This window comes from Macrobrachium nipponense, chromosome 19 (assembly GCF_015104395.2).
Source record: "Macrobrachium nipponense isolate FS-2020 chromosome 19, ASM1510439v2, whole genome shotgun sequence".
NCBI classification, from domain to species: Eukaryota; Metazoa; Arthropoda; class Malacostraca; order Decapoda; family Palaemonidae; genus Macrobrachium; species Macrobrachium nipponense.
In genome coordinates, this window is record NC_061088.1 from 44,330,522 (window position 1) to 44,347,037 (window position 16,516).

The 16,516-nt window shown below is 36.1% G+C and overlaps 1 protein-coding gene across 6 annotated transcripts in view; it reads left to right on the forward strand.

The window, feature by feature from the left end:
- The window catches only part of LOC135216728 (uncharacterized), a 481,792-nt gene that overhangs the window by 131,108 nt on the left and 334,168 nt on the right, over positions 1-16,516 (forward strand). For all 6 annotated transcript variants that reach the window (XM_064252201.1, XM_064252232.1, XM_064252208.1 and 3 more), the window contains exon 7: positions 511-740. In XM_064252201.1, the coding sequence (XP_064108271.1) occupies positions 511-740 (230 nt within the window). The remainder of the gene's footprint in view (positions 1-510; positions 741-16,516) is intronic.

Consider the following 16,516-nt stretch of genomic DNA (forward strand, 5'->3'; position numbering starts at 1 on the left):
AGATACCCCCCTCCTCCCTTTGGATGGACATAAGGACACAAACAGAATGATATGTTCTGCTATGTCGTTTCCAATTAAATCCCACTATTGGCCGGAGCTTGTCACCCACTAAACAATCGAAGTGTTCCTGTGATTTTTGTAAATAAAAGCTGCTGCTTGAGTTGGAAACTATAGCTTTGTAATTACTTTGTAAGTATATGTGAAACTCAATTTTATTATGAAAATGTAATTTCTTTATGCATGTGTTTGTATCAGATTGTGTTGGTATATTTTTGTAATTTGTATTTACCTTTCATGATTTTGGTGCTGCTGAAATTAATTTCACTTATATTAAATTTTTTTTAAAATCTGCCGCTTACATATTTGTTTATAATGTATTGAGAGTTATGAAATTTGCATTACAAGATTATTTTTGTGACAACATCATTTAAAGTAATGACATTTTTTTCTTATTTTGTCGTATTCATGTATTATCACTTAAATCTCATAATCCTTTTGCATCCTTTCTAGGTTAATGAAGGCTGTGCTGTCTTGCCAAGTCCAGCAAGGAATGATAGTGATCTAGTAAAAGCTCCTTTTATTCCACAAAGTGTTATTAGCGAATTTACGCGGTCTGCGAGACTTACAAAGCGAAAGATTGTTCATTATGTTTCTTTTAATGACGGCAGTGTTTACATGCACCCCCCTTCAATCAATCCTTCAAATACAAGTGCTTGTACGAATTATGATCCAAGACGCAGGTAAGGAAAGATATTATGAGTGGATTCATAAATAGAAATAGGTTTTAATTATAGTTGTTAGAATATTTTGCAACCTCTATTATTAAATAAATATAATAGTAGGTGCTTCCTGAGATGGATATACAAAATCTCTGGAAAAAGGAGAGCATGTGATACAGCTGTGTAGTCATCAACTAGGTAAAGTCATGATCAGGCATATATATGGTACTTGGCCAAAGTGCTCATGTTTATGTGGTAGGCATGTAGCTCTGTAACCCTTCAACACATCTAACTGGCAAATACATGTAATAATTTGAGAGCAGCCTCTTCAGAATACATTTGATGATTGTAACCTCATTAATGATAGACTGTATTGCCGTGCTTCCATGCACAATATCAATTCATTTATTTTTTTCTTGACTTGAATCAAACGCTGTTTATGTGGCACTCTCACAGGAAATAGCTTCAAAATGATTTAATCCATTGTGTGTTCATTCTCCATCATTCATTTGATTTTATATATGCTTTCTGCATTGTTGTGTTGATTTTGATATGTTTCACCTAATCGTTGATGTAATTAACTTAGTAATCAGGTGCCTTTGGGTCGTTTACAGAGTTGTGCATTTTATATACATATTGGTTACTTAGTGCTTATTATATATTACAAACTCTTTAATCATAAATAGCCTTTATACGTGCGGAACAAAGAAAGTTATGCAGAAGATAAACCGCTGCTCATTTGGAACATGCCTGATGGTCATAGGGCAGAATCGAATTGAGCTCTTCAGCTTTGTTGTACCCAACTTTCCCTGAAAGTGGGCGGGGCATTGTCTCCTACACAAAATCAATAGAATCTCTACTATGAATTTCAATTTTAGCTGCTGCGCAAGTTAGAAACATTAGCTATGTAATTACTTGGTATGTTACTTATTTAAAAATTCCATTGCCAGTGGATCTTCATATATTTATCTATTTTTGCCAGTGATTTCTATTATTTTGTGAGAGTTTGTTTTTGTTAGCTTTCTAGCAGCAACCAGTTTGTTGCTGCAGTGTCACTGGAACTTTCTGCTCCAGTTTACTATTTGCCTTCTTGTTGCTTTTATCATATAAAGTGGAGTGTTGGATAAGCTCTCTTAAGTCAGTTATTTCCAATTCCTTTTCTCACTCAGTTCTGTATACTAGTTAGGAACTTTGATTTGCTGAATGTGACGGTCTGTTAAGATGACTTTTACCATTTCTTTGATCTTCTGTTTTATTGTTTGCAGAGTAATGATTGCTCAGAATATTTACTAACATTTTATATCACCAGTTCACTCCATTTTGTCTCAGATTATTATTCCCATTTAGTCTTATGACTTGAAATTGAATGCAGTCCATCATTTTTGCCATTTATGTACGACTTTAATGTACCACTTTAATTGTGTGGCTTTAACCCTGGATAGGTCTCACTAGAAAAATTTGCCAAAAATCACTAACTTCATTTTTGCTGTACATTTTAGTTTCTAAAATCAATATGACCATTATAAAACACTACTGAAAAGATAAATAATACCCATCGACAAATTAAATATTTATTACAAATATTTAGGAAAATAAGTATATACAAAAAACAATTTACGAAAATATTTACAAAAATTACAAAATAGTGTATATAAACAAAAAAACTGAATGCATCCTTCCTAAAACTACAATTTACAATATGTGACTGCCAGAAAAGGTGTCGGACCCATAAAGGTCAAAATCTGAAAAGAGAAACAAAAAGGTAATTTTTTTGGCCAACAAAAAGTCAAAATTTCATGAATTTCCTTTGGTACTTAAATGAAATAGGAAGTGGCTACATTTTGTATAGAATAAAGTCATATTATCCTAGAACGTAATTATGTAAAACTATGTGGAGAAAGATGATATTAGCTGTTATATCAGGGGCCAAATCTAAAGGTCACTTTTTGACCTCCTATTTTCACCATGAACTTTTCTTATAAAAATCGTTGTAACTGTTATAAGATATGATATTTATGCATGAAAATCTACCAGAATATCACAAATTCTATCGAGAACAAGAATATATAGCGGTATGGCAACTTACCTTTCGGATCTGCCAAGAAAATGGCCGCAGCCGACACCTACTCCGATGGCCACATCTACCACCTGAAATGGAGGAATGGAATGTAATTTTTAATGTGTTATTTACTTATCTAATTATGCGTGGATTTGCATAAAACTATTATGGTGACTTGCTGGATGTTTAAACATTATTTTGCAGTCATCACATAAAATCTGACCCTAAAAACTTACACCAATGTTAAGGTCATTTGTTGACCTCTTCGTTTACCATGAAAATTTCCTATAAAAATGGCTGTAACTACTTTAGGACATGATATTTATGCATTAAGATCTACCAGAATATCACAAATTCTATAGAGAACAAGAATATATAACGGTATTGCAACTTACCTAACGGATATGTACACTAAATGGCCCCCGACCATGCCAAGTGCGACGGCCACATCTACCACCTGAAATGGAGGAATGTATTGTAATTTTCAATGTGTTATTTAGTTATCTAATTACGCATGGATTTGCATTAAACTATTGTGGTGGCTTGCTGAATATTTTAACACTAATTTGCAGTGATAAAAAAAAATCTGACCCAAAAAACTTACTCCAATGTAAAGGTCATTTGTTGAACTCGTTTTATCATGAAAATTTCTTATAAAAATGGCTGTAACTATTTTAAGATATGATATTTAAGCATGAAAATTTACCAGAATGTCACAAATTCTATAGAAAATAAGAATATATAACGGTATGGCAACTTACCTTTCGGGTATGTGCGCGAAATGGCCCCCGACCACTCCAAGTGCGATGGCCAAATTTGCTACCTGAAATGGAAGAAGGGTGTGTCAATTTCGAGGTGTTATTTAGTCATATAATTATTCGTGGATTTGCATGAAACTTTTGTGCTGGCTTGCTGGATGTTTGAACATTATTTTGCAGCTATAAAAAATATCTGACCAAAAAGAAAGTTTTCAAAAAGGGAACAATTTAGAAAATTTGGAAATATCGACAAAATTTAAAAAATATTGTAATATTTTAGGTAAAAAATGGATTATATATATTTTGTCAAGATTAAAATTATAGTATGTATGCAAACAAGTAGTAAAAAAAAGTTTCATGATGTAACTTACCTACGTAGAAGACACACACTTAGGACAAAAGACAGTTTGATACTGCGGGCCCGTTGCATCGCAAACATGGTGTTCATCTTGTGGTCTTTGTCTAGATGGGCAACTTTGGCAACGAACTCGCTTGGGCAGCTTGACGTGGCCAATGACAGGAAGAGGTCTCTGCTCCAGCTCAGCCAGCCTAAACGTATCCGCCATCAGGCTACGCAGGGGCCTTGACAAGTTAGTCAACATATAATACCGATGACTTACTAGGGGAGCACAAAATTCAATGGTGAACTCCTTGAGGAACTTTCGCCTAGTCACCCTCTTTGCAGATGGCATGGACGGATAGAGAATATAAGAATTGACCATAATTATGTCCAATATCCCGTAGAAAAGACAAAGTGGCCAGCGTCGTGTCTTGAACACAATTTGAAGTAGAACACATCTGATCGAATGTGTCTACACCCCCTTTCGTTGCATTATAAAACGTCTGAATGTCCGTCTTCCTTCTTTCGATCTCAGACGGATCATGATGCAGGGGACTCAACAGCATCACCTTAGTCCTTCTGACTTGCTGACACTGGAGAGTCAAATTGTTTTCGTAATTGAACACGGCCACTGAGACCTTGACGGGAAGCACAATCTCAGAAAGTTCCTTAGGGATATAAGGTTTCTGCCGAATGGTGCCACACAAATACATGCCATCGTCAGCGAGTGATAAGTCAAGAGGTAAGGTCGTAAAGAAGTTATCAGTCGTCACTGTGTGACCCCTTCGGCGAAAAGGGTGCACAAGCTCCGTCGTGAAAACTTCTTCCAACGTCTGTCCTCTCGGCACCCTCACTGTGTCCTTACCCAAATAAGCAATCGCATTACACATGTAATGCGTATCGTCATCACACGCCAACACATGCTTGATGCTGTACCATTAGGAGAAGAGAATAGAATTGGTATCTAAAAAAGTAAAATCATATCAAATAAAAAACAAAATAAAATCAAGTTAGTATATATAATAATGATAATAATAATAATAATAATAATAATAATAATAATAATAATAATAATAATAATAATAATAATATATAATAATAATAATAATAATAATAATAATAATATAATATATATATATATATATATATGATATATATATATAGTATATATATATATATATATATATATATATATATATATATATATATATATCATATATATATATATATATATATATATATAATATATATATATATATATATATATATATATATATATACTATATATATATATATATATATATATCTATATATCATATATATATATATATATATATATATATATATATATATATATATATATATATATATATATATATACTATATATATATATATATATATATATATATATATATATATATATATATATATATATATATATCTATATATATATATATATATATATATATATATATATATATATATATATATATATCTATATATATATATATATATATATATATATATATATATATATATATATTATTGTATATTGCTACTTTCAAAATGCATATTTCCCCTCTTTGAAATGTCATGTAGAATTGTGTAACATTTTTTCAGATTCCTAGATAGTTTAGAGATAGGATGCTTTAAATGTGTGTTCAGATTTCGCATTACATAATGTAAAAGAATATATATATTATAACATAGGATGTAAAAAGAGAGAGATTTTCTTTGTCTGTTCGAAACTGCAAGTGTTTTCCCTTTTATGTCAACACTTTAAGATTAGAGGTTCTGCGAGATCCAATTGCTTTCCTAAATCTGTCAACGCATTTGATAAGCGATCGAATCGAGTCTTCGCGATGTTATCAAAACATGTCAATCTTAATTATCGCTCAACCTCCGTTTCAATCGGGTACGTGTCTGTTGAGCAGAATCTTCTTGTACGCGTATGTCTTTGATCAAAGCCACGTGGGGATTGCACATTTCTTTATGAAGATTGCGTCAGATTTCGAAGATTCTAGAAGAATTTTTGTCTCAGAACGTTTTTGTCATCTGCCCTGTCCAGTTTTTGCAAGGGAAGAAGATTTCATTATATCTTAGAACCTCGAGGCATTAACATTCTCTCTCTCTCTCTCTCTCTCTCTCTCTCTCTCTCTCTCTCTCTCTCTCTCTCTCTCGCGACATCCTTGAGATTATATTAACGTAACGTAAACTGGTCACTCGTAACTTAGAATTTCATATTTGATATTTCTTAGAGTTTATTTAGTGTTATTTAGTTTCTTTTGTGGAATCTGAACAAACATTGTTTCGTAACGGCGCCTGGTTTTTGTGAAAGTGTGAATCAAGCCTGCAGCAAAGAAAGAAAGAAATTGGTATACCAAAAAGGTAAAGTGTGTTATATTTTTATTAGTTGCAACTTATAGCTAATAATTGTTAGGAACAGTGATTAACTAATAACTAATAATGGATAGGAATTGTAGTTAACTAATAACAGATGGTTAAGAAGGTTTGGTAAAAACTGATGGTTACAATGTTTTGAGTGAAAAAATTTACACTTTTACACATGGCTGATTTTTTGTGTTCGTGTTTGTTCCACTGTTTGTGTACTTGTTCATTTTCTTATTGAAGTGTGCCTTTTTATTTTATATTTTCATTTGCATTCACAATTTAATTGACTTAGTTATTTTCATTGCTTAATCATTGCACATTTAATTAAATTTAACACTTGTGAATTAATTTGCATTTACTTAGAATTCTTTTCAAGTTTTATTATTGTTTAGCACTTGTGAATTAATTTCAAATTTTCAATTATTGCCTAACACTTTTGAATTTTGATTGAATTAATTTTCTTGAATTTTGTGATAAATTAATTTTGATTTAATTTTAGTTAATTTGACTCAAGAATTAATTAAACTTTACTTTGTTTTCAAGTAACAGTTATTTTCCCTGATATTGTGAATTTCACTTTTAAATTTTGAATTTGGTAATAAATTTTTGTATTTAAAATTTTTATAAGTGTTTTTATTTTTATACCAGTGTATTTGCATTTGCTTATATTGATGATAGGTAGAAACATAGAGTGGTAATTGATTTGCTTTCCTTCAATTTACTTGAAGTGACTTAGAACCAGGTAAGTACTTAGACTTCTGAAATCAGGGAAATACTTAGACTTTTAAAGTTGTTGATGGAGTGATGCCCTTTGATTAATTTAATTACTTACAGGATTACCTCACACCTGTTTTGATCTCATAAATAAGCAAGCAGAAAAGAAAGAGAAAAGTGATGCAGAGTTAGAGCTTAGACGCATTGAAGCAGAAGAGAATTTGATTAAGCTAAAAATGCTTGTTGAAAGAGAGAATGCAAGCTGAAAGAGAAAGAATAGACAGGGAAAAACAAGAAAGAAGAGAAAGAGAAGAAGAAAAAGCAGCAGAAGAGGAAAGAGAAAGGATAAAAGAGGAAAGAGAAATCGCAAGACATGAAAGGGAAATGGAATTAATAAAAGCTAGATCCACATTACCTGTAACACCGACTAACCCTAACCAAGGTAATCAAGACCCTGTATTTGATGTAGTGAGAGTACAGAAGTTAATCCCTAAGTTTACTGAAGAAGCTCCAGATGAGTTTTTTGATCACTTTGAGAAAGTGGCTTCAGGTATGGGATGGTCAGAGGATAAATGGTCAGTTTTGCTACAAAGTGTCTTGATTGGTAAAGGGAGAAGTGCTTATCTAGCATTAACAGCTGATCAGTGTAAAGACTACAGGGTACTTAAACACAGTGTGCTACAAGTTTACCAGATAACCCCAGAGTACTACAATGAGAGATTCAGAAATTTAAGAAAAGATGAGAAGGGAACATTCTTAGATTATGCTTACAAAGTGAGAAGGTGTTTCAAACGTTGGATAGAAGCTGCTAAAGTAAAAACTTTTGATGAGTTAGAAGAGTTACTTGTTCTTGAATAGTATCTTAAGGGAATTCCTGAATATATAAGAACCTATTTAAGAGAGAGAGAAGTGAAGAAAATTGACAAAGCTGCTACACTAAGTGAAGATTATAATATAATCAGTAGTAAACGTAATTACAATGTCAAGTACCAGAGTCAACAACGCCCAGGTTTTAAGTCTTTTCCAAATAACAGGAACAAATTTAATGGGAAACCTACAAGTGATACTACCAAGAGTACACAAGGTAATACAACTCAGCAAGCTAATGTGAAATCCTCATCCAGTTTTTCAAGACAGTTACAGAAACCTAATATTGTCTGTTTCAAGTGTGGAAGAGTAGGACACTACAGTCAAGAGTGTTACCGGAATCAACAGCAGTCAAAACCAGTTGGTCAAGTCGTAAAAGGTGACCAGGTGAAACAAACTACGAAGAGCAGTGTGGGAAAGAATCAGACCAGAGAAGAATGAAACTAAACAAGCTGAATGTTTAGCAACCAGTGGAAATGTTACCTCAAGCAGTGAGTGGCTTAGCAGTGTGGAGGATTTTAAGCCATATATCTATGAGGGTATGCTGTCAATTCAAGAAGGAAGTATGCAGCTACCAGTCAAGATATTACGTGATACAGGGAGTAACCATAGTGTGGTAGTACGTGGTTCTCACCCTCAGTTGGAGAAGAGTCTCACAGGAGATTCAGTTATTTTGAAGGGTATAGGAGGAGAGGAAGTAACTCCTATATGCCGCTTACACCTGTCATGTGAATTGGTGACAGGGAATGTTGATTTTGCTGTAAAGGACTCACTGGCTGTGGAAGGTGTACATGTTCTGTTGGGGAATGAAGTTGGTGGTGTGCCATTTATTCCTTGTCCTGTAGTGACAGACAAACATTGAGGATTAGTCCTACAGCAGAGTTGGAGAAGAATAACCCCCACCTGTTTCCTAGTTGTGTAACTACCAGAAGTATGAAGAGGACTACGACTGCAAGTGAAGAAACTGAGGATTTACACACCAAAGAAGGATCAAGTGAAGGATCTTTGTGCTTAGAAGAATTATTCCAGGGAAGTGAAGTTTCCCATAGTGCTGACCAAGAATATTTCCCAAGAAGATGAAGAAGACGAAGACGATGAAGAAGAAGAACCTGATGTTCCTGAAGAGACTCCGAGTAGTCAAAGTGTTACTGAAGACAGTAGTGAAACTACAGTAGCTGAGTTAGCAGATATTGAGAATTCAACCCTTGAAGTTGGTCAAGTGACAAGAGAAAAGCTGATGGACTTGCAGAAGAAGGATGCATCGTTAACTGATTTGTTCTTCAGAGTTGTTGATCGAGAAGAGATGCAACAAACTCCTACCTGTTACTATCTGAAGGAAGGTTTGCTGATGAGGAAGTATAGACCTACAGATATACCAGGAGATGCTGTATGGGGCGAATATCATCAAATTTTGATTCCTTATCCATTGAGAAAGCAAGTGGTTGCAGTAGCTCATGAGTCTGGACATATGGGAATCAGGAAGACTGGGGAGAAGATCATGAAATATTTTTTCTGGCCTGGACTTCACAAAGATGTAAGCAGGTTTTGTCGTGAGTGTCATACCTGCCAGATAGCTGGAAAACCTAATGAAACCATCAAGAAAGCCCCCCTACAACCTATAGAAGTTAGAGGAGAACCCTTTAGCAAAGTGATTATAGACATGTTTGGACCATTGCCGAAGACAAAGAAGGGAAATGAGTATTTGTTAACATTAATGTGTCCTGTGACAAGATATCCAGAAGCAATCCCTGTTAGAAACATATCTGCCAAGATAGTTACTGAAAAACTTGTGGAGTTTTTCTCAAAGTTTGGTATACCAGAGATAGTACAAAGTGACAGAGGAACAAACTTTACTTCAAAGTTATTCCAGGATGTGATGAATTTATTAGGAGTGAAACAACAGTTATCCACTGCCTATCATCCAGAAACTCAAGGTGCCTTAGAAAGGTTCCACCAGACATTGAAAAGTATGCTGACAAAGTATTGTTCTGAGTCAGGAAGAGAATGGGATGTTGGTTTACCATTAATGTTGTTTGAAGTTAGGAATGCTTATCAAGAAAGTATGGGATGTTCACCTAATGAGATGATATTTGGAAGAGAAGTGAGAGGACCGTTGAAAATTCTTACAGAAAATTGGGAAGAAAATCAAGAGGAAAGCCAAGGAGAGTATGTGAAGAACTTAAGGAAAAGGTTGAAAGAGATTAGAAAATTCTCTTTAGAAAACTTGAAAATGAGTCAAGGGAAAATGAAAAGGAGATTTGATGCTAAGGCTAAGCTAAGAAGTTTTAGTGTTGGTCAACGAGTGTTAGTGTTCTTACCTGTCAAGAGATTTCCCCTCACTAATAAATTTCAAGGTCCCTACAAGATAATTCAGAAGTTAAGTGATAGAACTTATGTGATTGAAACACCAGAAAGAAGAAGAAGACAAAGGAAGATACATGTGAACCTCTTGAAACCTTATTTCTCAGAAACTAAAGCTGAAACTGTGTCAGTAACCCAGACAACTTTATCTACAGAAGACGATGATGGCTACGAATTGGGAGCTGCAAGCAAGATGAATAATTCTTCAATTTTGGAAAATTTGGAGGATAAACTGAAACATCTGAGTGTTGAACAAGATGAAGACTTAAGTTAAGTAATTAGAACTTTTCCAGAAATTTTTGCAGATGTGCCTAGATGTACTGATCTGACCAAGCATGAAATCAAGATTCAAGAAGATGGAAAACCTTTCAAGCAAAGAGCCTATCGCTTATCACCGTATCATCGAGATGTTTTGAAGAAAGAAGTTGAGTATTTGCTGCAACATGGATTAGCAGAACCCAGTTCAAGTCACTTCAGTTCTCCTTGTTTGTTAGTGAAGAAACCAGATGGTTCATTTAGGATGTGTACTGATTATAGGAAGCTGAATTCTATCAGTGTGGCTGATAATTATCCTTTGCCTCTTACTTGATAATATTGGGCAAGCCAAGTTTGTTTCCAAGATAGACTTGTTGAAAGGATATTATCAAATTCCCTTAGATGCGAATGCCAAGTTGCTGTCGGCTTTTATTACTCCATTTGGACTATATCAGTATACTGTTCTGCCGTTTGGTCTGATGAATGCACCTGCAACATTTCAACGGTGATTTACTCCACAACGTGGGAAGAACATCTGAAGATTCTGAGGAAAATTTTCAAGAAACTACAAGAAGCAGGATTAACAGTCAACTTAGAGAAGAGTGAGTTTGGCAAGGCAACTGTACAGTATCTTGGGTTTGAAGTTGGGAAAGGCCTTCTTGCTCCAGTAAATGCTAATGTAGAAGGTATCCGTAAGGCTACCCCACCTTCTACCAGGAAACAGCTACAGAGATTTTTGGGGATGGCTGGATTTTATCGTCGTTTCTGCCCAAATTTCTCAGCCGTAGTAGCTCCCTTAACAGACTTGACTAATCCCAAAGCTAAATTTATTTGGACTCCAGAGTGTCAAGAATCCTTTGAGAAGGTAAAAGCCATTTTAACTTCAAGACCAGTACTTCAAGCTCCAGACTTCGACAAGAAATTTGTGATACAAGTTGATGCGTCGGACTGTGGCGTTGGAGCTGTTCTGCTTCAAGAAGATGAAAATAATATCTACCATCCTGTGTGCTTCATGTCTACAAAATTGAAAAAACATCAGAAAGTATACTCGACAATCGAGAAGGAAACTTTAGCCTTAATCAGCGCATTGAAAAAATTTGAAGTGTATGTGAATAGACCTAGGAATGAAGAAATTTTAGTGTTATCTGATCACAATCCACTATCATTTATCCAGAGAATGAAAAATCATAATCAAAGACTGACCAGGTGGTCTTTGTGCCTGCAACAGTATAACTTAAGAGTGCAGCACATTAGTGGCAAAAACAATGTAGTTGCTGATTATTTATCTCGTTGCGAATCGTTGGATTCAACACCGTGATAAAAAATCTTCTAGGGGGAGGTATATTATATATTGCTACTTTCAAAATGCATATTTCCCCTCTTTGAAATGTCATGTAGAATTGTGTAACATTTTTTCAGATTCCTAGATAGTTTAGAGATAGGATGTTTTAAATGTGTGTTCGGATTTTGCATTACATAATGTAAAAGAATATATATATTATAACGTAGAATGTAAAAAGAGAGAGATTTTCTTTGTCCGTTCGAAACTGCGAGTGTTTTCCCTTTTATGTCAACACTGTAAGATTAGAGGGTCTGCGAGATCCATTTGCTTTCCTAAATCTGTCGACGCATTTGATAAGCGATCGAATCGAGTCTTCGCGATGTTATCAAAACATGTCAATCTTAATTATCGCTCAACCTCCGTTTCGATCGGGTTCGTGTCTGTTGAGCAGAATCGTCTTGTACGCGTATGTATTTGATCAAAGCCACGTGGGGATTGCACATTTCTTTATGAAGATTGCGTCAGATTTCGAAGATTCTAGAAGAATTTTTGTCTCAGAACGTTTTTGTCATCTGCCCTGTCAAGTTTTCACAAGGGAAGAAGATTTCATTATATCTTAGAACCTCGAGGCATTAACATCTCTCTCTCTCTTCTCTCTCTCTCTCTCTCTCTCTCTCTCTCTCTCTCTCTCTCTCACGACATCCTTGAGATTATATTAATGTAACGTAAACTGGTCACTCTTAACTTAGAATTTCATATTTGATATTTCTTAGAGTTTATTTAGTGTTATTTAGTTTCTTTTGTGGAATCTGAACAAACGGCGCCTGGTTTTTGTGAAAGTGTGAATCAAGCCTGCAGCAAAGAAAGAAAGAAATTGGTATACCAAAAAGGTAAAGTGTGTTATATTTTTATTAGTTGCAACTAATAGCTAATAATTGTTAGGAACAGTGATTAACTAATAACTAATAATGGATAGGAATTGTAGTTAACTAATAACAGATGGTTACGAAGGTTTGATAAAAAAAATTTACACTTTTACACATTGCTGATTTTTTGTGTTTGTGTTTGTTCCACTGTTTGTGTACTTGTTCATTTTCTTTTTGAAGTGTGCCTTTTTATATTATATTTTCATTTGCATTCACAATTTAATTGACTTAGTTATTTTCATTGTTTAATCATTGCACATTTAATTAAATTTAACACTTGTGAATTAATTTGCATTTACTTAGAATTCTTTTCAAGTTTTATTATTGTTTAGCACTTGTGAATAAATTTCAAATTTTCAATTATTGCCAAACACTTTTGAATTTTGATTGAATTAATTTTCTTGAATTTTGTGATAAATTAATTTTGATTTAATTTTAGTTAATTTGATTCAAGAATTAATTAAACTTTACTTTGTTTTCAAGTAACAGTAATTTTCCCTGATATTGTGAATTTCACTTATAAATTTTGAATTTGGTAATAAATTTTTGTATTTAAAATTTTTATAAGTGTTTTTATTTTTATACCAGTATATTTGCATTTGATTATATTGATGATAGGTAGAAACATAGAGTGGTAATTGATTTGCTTTCCTTCAATTTACTTGAAGTGACTTAGAACCAGGTAAGTACTTAGACTTCTGAAATCAGGGAAATACTTAGACTTTTAAAGTTGTTGATGGAGTGATGCCCTTTGATTAATTTAATTACTTACAAGATTACCTCACACCTGTTTTGATGAACTTAGTCTGATTTTCTGCAATACTGGTAAGTTGTTAAGGGACCACTGTTGCCTTTAGAGTATTCAGTCGTTTAGTACGTGTTATGAGGGTTCAGGTGTCTGACTTTTGGTGAGGTAATAATTGATGAATGGTAACCAGATACTTGGCACTTCGTAACAATATATATATATATATATATATATATATATATATATCTATATATATATATATATATATATTTATATATATATATATATATTTATAATTATTATACCTTAATAATATAATATAAACTAATTATTAATACGTATACGGAGAGAGAGAGAGAGAGAGAGAGAGAGAGGAGAGAGAGAGAGAGAGAGAGAGAGAGAGAGAGAGAGAGATAATATATTTTATATTTTATAAACATAAAATATCTTTTCAATTCTTATTCCTAATAAGAACACATTATATAATAATCAAAGAACCAATTATAAATAAATAAAAAAGTAAATACATAAAAAATACGAAATGGAAATCTATAAACTTACTTGGCTGGCTTGCTGGGAATATACATACAGAAGGGACAGCGACCCCTAAATGGAACAAGATGCTTGTCCACAGTGAGATGAGGCCCTGGAGAGTAATTTTTTTGGTAATTAGCCACCACATGATCAAAGACTTTGCAAATGGGGGCAAGGCGATTTGTTCTCACTCGCTCATCTCTGGTGGCTGAATTGTCAAAACAAATAACTCTCATTAGTAGGGCAAAACGACGCTCGCTCATTGTACAACAGTAAAAAGGATTGCCCTCCGGATGATCCCACATGTTGCTCGTTGTGGTGTGATTGTCTGATCTTACAGCAGACATTATCAGGATCCCAGTGAATGCCTTCAGTTCTCTCTGGTCTATGTCTCTGAGGGCAACATTGCCCTTTTGATGATAATTATTCCTCAAAAGGGCAGGTCGATTATTATAACGCAAGACAATCTCCACTAGCATAACATCAGACAGAAAGAGCGAGAAAATGTCGCTCACTCTTTCCACCCCAACGGTGACATCAGTGGAACCCAGGTTCAATCCTCGGCGTGAACAAAGGTGGTAGGGAGGCATTGGGATCTCTCTGCCACTTGGTCCCATCGCGTGCCTCGACAATTTCAGGGCCTATGCACTGGATAGGAGCTCCCCGGGTGGGCTGGAGGTCACCCCTCCTCCTCTTCCTACTCCTCAGCTCGACCGGGAAGAGCGCGTCCTGAGGCTGAGAGGTGTAGGTGCGGCGGTTGAAGTAGTTGTTGTTGTTGTTAGAAAAATGGGAACAGTCTCACTAACTGCCAATGCCTCCCCCCCATTGGCGTCGTCCTCATCCCCTTGGGAGAGGTCAAGAGGATTAGGCTCCTATTCCCTCTCCTTTTTCGACTCGGCAGCTCACTCAGGTCGTCTACGTCTTCCTCCTCAACGAAAATGGCAGCCGATTCCTCTTCCTATCCTTCAGGCTGTACCTCCAGGTGATCCTCGTAGTCCCTCTCAAATTCAAATTGAAAGAGAAGTGCATTGATCGCATCATCACCCAGAGGTTTCTGCCTCTTGGAAGCCACAAATGAAAAAAAAAGCAAAACATTAGAAATGAGCACTCGAATAGAATCGGCCCATATGACAACAAGGGCATCTCAGCCAATGCCCCGGGTAAGCACTGGATGAATGCACTGTGAGGGTTTGAACAAAGAGGCAGGTAGAAGTATACTGACTTTATTATAGGTAAGGGAAATTCATATATACAACGTTAGGGCAGAAATGTGGTGTCCGACCTGTGAGGGAGCAAAAAATGGGTCGTTGACAGCCGATTTGTGTTTCTTTGAAGGCGTATAATTATGAATATAAAAGTATACAAAATATGATGTTACATGATAATTATATACATTAGCGGAAAGCCCGCTGAACGCTCTCTCAGATGGAAGTAAGACCAATGCAACTGTAGGAATATATACAATGAATTTTCAGGTAAAGCGTTGTCCTTACAAATACTACCCCTGTAAGACAATAATTAGGGCATAATTGTTGGATGATATTAGTGAGCTTCTGATTACTGCTCGTGGAAGAGTGAGGGCCGGTGGAGGTGGCCTTGGGTGCAGAGACCAGCTGCTTCGGTAGATCTTCGACCTTGGAGTCCTCAAGGGGGTTCGGAGACGGGATGCCTCCCCTGGGGTGATCCTCGGGGGGTTTCCACACCATGTGGGGGGGCGATGCCCAAGGGCTTGATGCTCTCCAGCAGATACCCATTCATTCCATTTCCGAGAACGCCCTTTTTGCGTCATGAAGGCGGTCCGGAGGGAGTCGTCAGAACTTTGCGTGCATCGGGGGCCCCGTGGTGGTGATGTGGTGGAATATTCCGTGTTTGGGCAGGGCCCCAGCTACCTGATGAAGTTCTGGCTTGAAGACTTCGGGGAACTCCTGCTGGAGGTTACCGTATTTGTGGGGGGCAATGGTGCAAATTGTGGGGGAGCTTGGACCTGCTGCGAGTGGTATGGAATGGCATTTCCCCATGTCGAGGAGTCGTTTGTGGCCCATGTCCACCAGGAGGCCGTTATGCGCCAGGAAGTCCACCCCCAGTATTGGGACCCTCACATCTACGATGGTAAAGGACCAGATGTAGTTCTGCCCCAAGATGGAGATTTCAAGGGACTTTGTGCTGTAAGAGTGGACGGGGGTCCCGTTGGCGGCAACGAGTGCTGTTGGGCTGTCTGGGCCGCAGCTGCAGTCTTCTCCTGATGGTGGGAATATCAAATGCATTGCCCCGGTGTCTACCAGCATGCTCTTGCCGTATATTGAGTCGCGGGCATAGAATCCTACGGCGTGTGGTTCTGACGAGCCGCTGGCATGGGTGAGTCTGGTTTTGTTTGCCGTCGCTGTTTTTTGACTGCTGGTAGGTGCAGGGGCTTTCACATTTCTTGGAGTGTCTTCTGAATCATCAGTGGTAGTAGCACCAGGAGTTTTCGCCCGACTGCAGGTGGGAGGTCTTCTTCTGGGTCAAGGTGCTGATCTCCTGCATCGGGTCCTCTCCTTCTTATGGGCGATGGGGGAGCGGCG